The sequence below is a fragment of the Bos indicus x Bos taurus genome, chromosome X (assembly GCF_003369695.1).
Source record: "Bos indicus x Bos taurus breed Angus x Brahman F1 hybrid chromosome X, Bos_hybrid_MaternalHap_v2.0, whole genome shotgun sequence".
Classification (NCBI taxonomy): Eukaryota; Metazoa; Chordata; class Mammalia; order Artiodactyla; family Bovidae; genus Bos; species Bos indicus x Bos taurus.
Window position 1 is genome coordinate 56577636 of NC_040105.1, and position 8071 is coordinate 56585706.

General features: G+C 48.4%; 1 protein-coding gene across 1 annotated transcript; it reads right to left on the reverse strand.

The window, feature by feature from the left end:
- Positions 1 to 4472: 4472 nt before the first annotated feature.
- Positions 4473 to 7830, reverse strand: USP27X (ubiquitin specific peptidase 27 X-linked). The gene is made up of 2 exons (XM_027535391.1): positions 7807 to 7830; positions 4473 to 7611 (listed from the first exon to the last, which is right to left on the reverse strand). The coding sequence occupies exons 1-2, from the start codon at positions 7828 to 7830 to the stop codon at positions 5359 to 5361; spliced, it is 2277 nt and encodes a 758-aa protein (XP_027391192.1). The 3' UTR covers positions 4473 to 5358.
- Positions 7831 to 8071: the final 241 nt, after the last annotated feature.

The window sequence follows — 8071 nt, forward strand, 5'->3', positions numbered from 1 at the left end:
CCTAATATCCAGAACCAGTAACTACAATAGGTTATTGAAGTGTCCATTTACATTTACTAGACTGGCTTTTTTCTTTTTCTCTGAAGATTTTGCTTTTTATTTTTTTAAGTTCAACTATAAGTTAAAATTTTTGTTAGTTTATCTCATGTTATGTGTTTGTATTTTGGGGGGATGCTATTTATGTTATCTTAGTGTGCTGTGCGGCCAGAAGAAAATCATGTTTATATTTATGATTTTGTGCTGCGTTTATACTTTAAGAATTTTCCCTTATCACTTCCATCCTCGTGAATATGAACTTCTTTGAGTTCCAAGGAAATTAATCCACCTCGGGACCATCTAGATTAAGGGCACATATGAGGCCAGGTCTTTGTAGCATGCTGCGTCATTCTCCAGATACACCACCTACATAGTTTAAATACATCACTCCCCTGGGGTCTAAAGTTCCTTAGCAGAGTGATTTTCAACTTTAAAACATTTTAGTAGCAGAACTCTTTCTTCAAATATTACTTGGAATTCCCAAATACAAAATCAATAACTCCCTCTTAATGATTTTATATTTCAGAGTTCCTGATCCTCACTAATTTGCCCCTCCTCTTGTTCCCCAAGGCCATCCTCATAGACTTTTCTGGCTCCAAGTACCACAGTGTGAAAACAAATTGAACAGATCAGTGGTTGTCAAAGTGTGGTCCTAGAACCAGAAGCATGAACATCACCTGGGAACGTGTTCAAATGCAAATTCTCAACCCCTCCTCACCGGCCCCATCCTAGATCTACTGAAATCAGAAACTCTGGGGGCAGGGCCCAGCAACGTGTGTTAACAAGCCCTCTAGGTGACTCTGATGCACGTTTATGTGTGAGGCCTTACCTACAATAGAGCATCCCATCCAGGAGCTATTGGAACAAGGCTGGAATGCTGCCCAAGATGAACATTTCTGGGTGTTTAAATAAGCCCAAACTTATCTGGCAGGCTGTTTTCCATCCACTGTTTTCTTGTGCCTGAAGGCAATTATAGACCCTCACAAGGTCCAACTTTGCAATGACCTGGGTCCCTTTGAATTGGTTCAATAAGTGAGACATCACTAGGAAGAGTAGGGAATCCTTACTTTCAGTTCATTAGACAGAAATAATGACATTCCACATAATTTTGCTTGACAACAAGACTTCAGATCTGAAGCTCACAAAATAATGTTGAGCAAAAGAAGCCAGACACAAAACTGTACAAAACATTTCCATTTATAGATGGCATTTTAAAAGGCAACACTAATCTACAGTGAAAGAAATCAAGATAGGGATTACCCTTTGGGGTTATTGACTTGAAGGAAGCAGGAAGGGGGCCTGACTTATGGGTAATGTTCTATTTCTTGATCTGAGTGCTGTTCACAGAGATGTGCTCATTTTACAAAAATTCATGAAGTTACACCTTGATGATATGTGCATTTCCTGTCTATCTGACATGCTTTGATGCAAGAATTTAAACATAGCATTAGGTCAGTGTGTAAATGACACACTGCTGTGCTGGGTGCTGGGCTACATACTCTCGGAGGATGGGGGCCTTTGCTTCTGGATGTGAAATATACATTTGATGCAAAGACAGGTTCCTAGCACCAGGTTTATTGTATTGTGGCAATGAGTCGTATGGAGCCCACTCTGTTTCTTGATTGGAAAAGACCTCTTGGTTGATGGCATCCCTGATCAGGATTCCCAGTGGAAGGGGAAAAAGTGAAGCAGTTACCTAATGTGACCTGTAAGCCAGAATAAGTTTCAGCACCTGGTTACTCCAGGAAATGGGAAGTGATAGGGTTCTGGATTTCCAACTAGATCAGGCCAAGAACCCATAGGAAGCATGTACAGTGGATGAAAGGTAAGTCCCCCACTGTTTGGTCCCTCATCCTGAGCTCTGTGGGTGGATAAGCTCCCAGTTGCGAGCACCCATCTTTTGCCTGTACCCTTCTGGGCCCAGATCATAAATCCACATATGAACTGAAATTCCCTGGCCTTAACAGCTTGTGGAAGTAGAGAGTCTCAGTTGAAGAACTACCTTAAATTTTACCAGCTCTTGCCTGTATCTGCTCCTACAGGAATTCTAGCCCCCATGTAAAATAGCCCAATGCTGTCTGAAAGTCCTCAGTATGTCAGAAACCAATATGTTTTGGGCCTCTCCCATGTTTCTCTTCACTTAAGTCTGTGCCCCATTTTTGTGTGCTTTGTCCATGAAGCTGCTTCAGAATTACTTACCCCTCCCCTGCCACCCCACTGCTGCCGTTCCCACCATGGGAACGTTGACAAAGGTGCCAAGGGTGCTACCTCCTGACCCCCTAAAGGCCCCAACCATGGGGGCGCTCACCCGTGTATCAGACATGCTCAAACATGCCTGAATCGCATTTGAGCTCAAGGTAACACATACCTGCAAGGTAACACATACACGATGCCCTGGGCTCCACAGTGATGTGATCTGAAAGCAGGCCCTGCTGCCGTTACACTCCATGGTTCAGTCCAGGGGGTGATGGGGAGGGCATAGGGCTGGGCTCGAATGGCTCCCCTGCTGCTGAGGGACAGTGGTGTTTTCCAGACAGAGGAGGTGAATGTTTCAATCAGGAAGTGCCAGATACAGCTGCTCCCTCTGGTGGTCTATGCCTTCCACCAGTGGGGACAGGGAGGTCAGTTTCAGTCTCAATGCTGTTCACATCTCTTACAACTATTCCTGAGTATAGGGTATTTAAAAGACAGTTTCTGTACTAGATGAACCCAAAGTGAGGAATGTTCTGTTAAAAGTGCTAATGCCATACAAGATGCAGAAAGGCTGTGGAAATATTCCTGATTAAAGGAGGCTAAAGAGACATGACAGCTTAAAGCAACACCTCATCCTGGACCAGATGCTGTGACAAAGAGGGAAAATGCTATAAAGGACATTACTGGGTCACCAGACAACACTGGAGTACAAGTGTAGATAATAGTATTATATCAACGTTAAATTTACTGAAGCTGTTAACTATACTGTGATGTAGGGAACACGCCTAATTGTAGGAAGTGCACACTGAAGTACTTGGGCATAAAGGGCCATGATGTAACTTACCCTCAGTTGGTCCAAACACACACACACACACACACACACAGAGACACACGTGCCTAGATGCAGCTAGGGTAAAATGTTAGCAATAGGTAAATCTGGTAAAGGGTATATAGATGTTCTTTATACTATCTGGTTTGTTTTTTTTAAGTTTCCTATAAAATAGAAATCACTTCCAAATAAAAGTGTTTTACAAATGTGAAAGTGTCTGTGCAAGCAGTCAGGATCTGGTGGACACGTCCGACTGAACTCTTCCTGTGGGAGGGATGAGGAAGGAGGACGTGGCTGTCTTCCCAGGCAGGGTTCCCACACATCCCAAAGCGAAGTCAGATACCTGCATGAAGGTGCCAAGTGGCATCCAAGGCCACTTGCCTCTTGCTCTCCCCCAGCCTACAAGATGTCAAAAATAACACTTTTTACATTTTCTCCTGAGGATAATGAGCCCTGGGGGTGGGGAGTGAGGAAAATTCGGTTATGAAAGAAAGGTGTTTGGGTTTATTCATCCATCCAGAAAATGTTTCAAATACTTTGTCCTAGGGGCTGTTCTAGGGCTGAGAATGCAGCCCAGGGTACAAGAGAAGACACAATCCCTGTCCTAAAAATGCCTGTGAGCTAGTTGGGGATGCAGCCACAACCACACAAATAAACACATATTACCAAATGAGCTGACCATGAAGTAGACTTGGGGAGCCGTGGGAGGAGCCCAGCCTTTTACCAGAGCCAGTGGATGCAAGTCCCATGGGTCTGAAATGTTTAGTTCCCCTCCCCCTCATATTTTCTAAGTAACATGTCCTTTTGTATCTGATGAAGAGGATAAAAGAAGGAACCACCACCAGGGCTTAACCTGTCCTGGGCACATCCCATTTGTTTGGGCTTAGCCCTCTGTGAGAATCAGGGAGGGGGCCAACATGCCACTCCCCTGCTGTCCCTGGGCTGGTAGACCAGTGAGCAGTCTTTTCATGATCTATGCCTGCAGGTAGATGCAGCCATGTCCATAACACTTCTGGAGGGCAAAGACCACCAACACCCTCCCGTGGAAGCCTAGCAGCCCACTGGCCCCGAGTCCCACCCCTGGGGTGCTGAGTCATGGTAACAACATGACAGTCTTCCAATTGGACAGAATAATGACTTTGAGGGGGGACACCTGTGATTCTCCCTCCAGTCCTGAATGTGGCGCTGACTGTAATGCCCTGTACCCAAGGGACAATAGTGGAATCTGATGCCTTGGGGCTCAAAAAAAAAAACAGTACTGGGGAGGAAGTTATAAGTGTGTATGTGTGACTGTATCTGACACAGTGTGTGTCATTTTTGTTCGTGGGTCTCAGATAGGGCTGCCCCTCATCTCTAATGCATTCTGGTCCGGGACCAAAGAAGTTTCAGATCCAACAAATGTTCACTGAGCCCGTACAAAGTCTCAAGCCTTTTTTAATTAATACTTTGACACATTTTATATCACTTAATCTTTAACAATAACCCGTTAAGGTAGGAATTATCTGCATTGTACAGATGAGAAAACAATCGCAAAGAGGTTCATTGATTTGCTCAAGTATATCATACAGCTTTTTTTTTTAAACACTCACACACTAAACTCTTAGCTGAGGCCTGTCTGTGTTGGCTATCTTACAGTGTTTCTTGTCTTCTCTACCTTTGGAGCAATTGCTCCCCTTATACAAAAGCCCCCTTTTCTTGTTTCACAGGCCCACATGGGCTTTTCTTTGTTTAATACTGCATTTAATAGCACAAAAAAATCACAAATACAAAGAAACTGGCAAAGGTGTTTGTCAATGAAATATCCCTGCTTCCTCCGCTTTTCCACTTTCCTACCCATATATGTAATGGGCTACATTTGTATAAGCTTTTCTTTTTTCTCCCCCAAACATATAACTGTTATGTGATTGGTCAGTTGAAGCTGAAACACCCATGGAGAAAGATGTTTTACAGTTACAAGGGCACACATCCCCCCCATACCACCCCCCTCCCACCCCACACTTTCCCACACAATCTTTTGGAGGAATATAGGATATGGACCAGTGTCTGATTTCCCTGCTCCTGCCTGCCCCGCCCAGAGCATCCTGCCATTTAATCTTCCTTTAAGTGACTGCTTAGACTAGAGCCTCTTCTCCCACCCCTTCTATTCCTCTTCCAGTCAGGACCTTTTAGACACTGGAAACTGTTCAATTCTTACTCTGTCAGGCCCGTGGGCCATGCAAGTAGGTCCTTTAAATCTTGATGCCAGTTGTAGTATGGGAACTGTCATCTTCCACTCCAGGTAGGTAGGTCTGTGTGTCACTTCAGTAGGCTTGTGTATTCACTTCTTTCACTTTTTCTGATTCGTGTTCCAGGACCTGTTTGTGATAGAACAGTAAATACCCTTCACTGTCCAGCACGTCCTTAATACTGGCCTTGGTGATGACGGCATCATCACACTTGAACCACTGGTCCTTGTGGTGCCGGATGAAGCTGGTGTAGTGGCCACTCTCCAAGGTTCCTTGGTGATTAACCACAGCAAACAAGGAATACTTATTCTCATCGTTTCCACTATTGGTTGGCAGCTGCAACTGTCCATTCATCCTGCTCTCTTTACTCGAGGCCATGAAAGGTGTCATATCCAGCTCCAGAGGAAAGGATATGTATGTAGTGATCTTGCGCCTCTGTTTGGCTGAGTGTTCAAACCGTTTGAAATGAAAACAGGCAACGACAGGTAATTTATTCATTGTGAGCTGTTTGGTAGATTCCTGGTAGCTTTGGCAACTACCACACTTGATTTTGGCACTGCTTCCTAAGTGCTCTGGCCTCGTAAACCTTCGCAGACAGTCCGTGAGGGTAGTGATTCCTGGTATGTGGCTTTCCCCGTTAACACTGCTCTCCCTCCCTGGGCTCATCGGCCAGAAGGAGGTACAAGAGCCAGGCAAGTCCAAACTGATGTCCCAGCATGGGTCTATTGTGGTGGAGACACCATGACAGGCTTGACAGGTGACATCAGATTGCAGGCCACCTGTGAAAATTTGGTCAATGATGCAGTTACAGTGGTTGGGATTGCTGGCCGCCTTCCCAGCATCATCACCTTTGCAGTGCCTGTGCAGGACATCTAACGCTGCAATGAGAAACTCATGTGCATCCTGTTGCCTGTACCCTGCTAAATGCCGTGCGTGTATCCATACCAGGTGCAGTAACTTATAGGGAACATGAGGAGATGGGTTTCCAGAATACAACTCTCGAAAAAGCGAAGACATCTCACAGACCAGACACAACTCCGGACTCGGCATTTCACATCTGTGCCTGTCAGAGAGGAAGAAATCTCTCAGGATCGGAGTGTGGGTAAGGGCCTGGACGATGCAGTTCATAAAGCACGTGTTGCCAAGATTGATCAGTCCTCTTAAACCGATGGTAAAGCTGGAGGCGATTCTTCTTCTCCTTGGGTTATGGCCCAGCAGTTCTAACTCAGGTTTGGTTGTCTCCCAGGTTGGATACTTCTCACCGAGGCCTGGCACTGAATACTGCTGGTGAGAAACCTCGGTCGAGGTGGAGGCTTGTAATTTCAAAGCTTCCCCTTGCTCTTCTTTGGCAATTTGCTCAATGTCTCTGTCATATACATAGTCCTTACACATAAAGCAGTATATACCTCCGTAATAAAGGTCTACTGCTAAGTTGTGTTGTTTCGTCTCGGCGTGCTCATGAATGTGCTTCTCTGTGAAGCAGCCAAAGAAGACACAGGAAAGGCAAGAGTGGAGTCTGTTCAAATGGGTGCCACACACATGGCAGATACAAGACTTTGCCTTGCTTTTCCTGGTCTCTGGGGTTCCACACCACACGAAGCACTGGTAGATCACCCGCAGTTCCTGCCTCCAGTTCTCTCCCACCTTAAAGCTGTTCACGTGGGAACAGCCTGGTGGACCCACCGCGAAATCCACATCCAGGCACCCGCCCCCAGGGCCGCGCCGGGGCCGGGGCCGGGGCGGGGGCCGTGGCCTAGGCTGCGGCGGGGTACGGAGCCGGGTCTGCGGCCGCGGCCGGGGTCGGCGGCGGGGGGCACGGCTGCGCCGCGGGGAAGGATCGGGGGGCCGCGGGGGATCGGAGGGAAGGGTAGGGAGAGGAACCTCGTCTCTGCCGCCGCCACCGCCACTCCGCGCCGGGTTCTCATCCTCAGGCTCCTGCTTCGGCTCCCCCTTCGGCTCCTGCTCCGCCTCCCGTGCCGGCTCGGGTTCAGGTTCGGGCTCCAGCTTGAGCTCTACCCGGCGTCCCGGACCCTCCACAGTCTCCACCTTCCCGGTGGCGTCCACCTTCCCAGCCGCCTCCACCTTCCCCGCCGCCTCTACCTTCCCTTCCACCTTCGCCTCTGCCTCCACCTTCCTCTCCGCCTTCTCCGCCGTCTCTGCCGTCTCCGCCTCCTCTGCTCCTCCGCCTCCACTGGCAGCGGCTCCTCCCCCTAATCGCAGGGCTGGGGCGGCCACTGGGCGTGGCGGCGCGGGGGCCACGCAGACCAGGGGTGTCCCCCGTCCGGCCTGAGGGAGCGCGGTGGCTGTGGCAGCTGGACCCAAAAGGGACTTTCACTGAAGGAGGCGGCGGCGGAAGCAGGCGACGCCCCCGGGAATCCTCCTGCCGTAGCCCCCTAGCGGAGGCCGCTCAGCAGCCAGGCCCGGTTTCCTTTAATTCAATATTTCCCAAACTTGCTTGTTCACGAGAATCACGTGGGGAGCGTGTTAAAATTACAGATTCCTCGGCTCCACCCGCAGCCCCACTGAATCAGAATCCCGAAGGAACATGCTCCGGAACCTGTATCTTTAACTAGGGCCCGAGAAGATTCTTATGAGCAGGCAAGTTTGAGAAACACAGCTCTAATTCATTGAGGCTGGCGGGAAGGGGGGCGGGGACCGCGCAGTCTCTTTAAGGCGCTTCCAGTTCTCGGCTCCAATCGCTGCTCTGACCCCTTTCATCGTCTCCTCCCCTCTCTCCGTCCTTCCCTTCGCCCATGCAGCCTCCCCCAGCACTGCGGGGCCAGGGATA

What these genes read in the sequence shown, in the direction of transcription:
- USP27X (XM_027535391.1), bottom strand. Translation starts at nt 7,830, where the DNA reads ATGTTCCTTCGGGATTCTGATTCA. An exon ending in TCCTTCGGGATTCTGATTCA is followed by an intron (nt 7,612 to 7,806) that starts GTGGGGCTGCGG and finishes CTTCAGTGAAAG; the next exon opens with TCCCTTTTGGGTCCAGCTGC.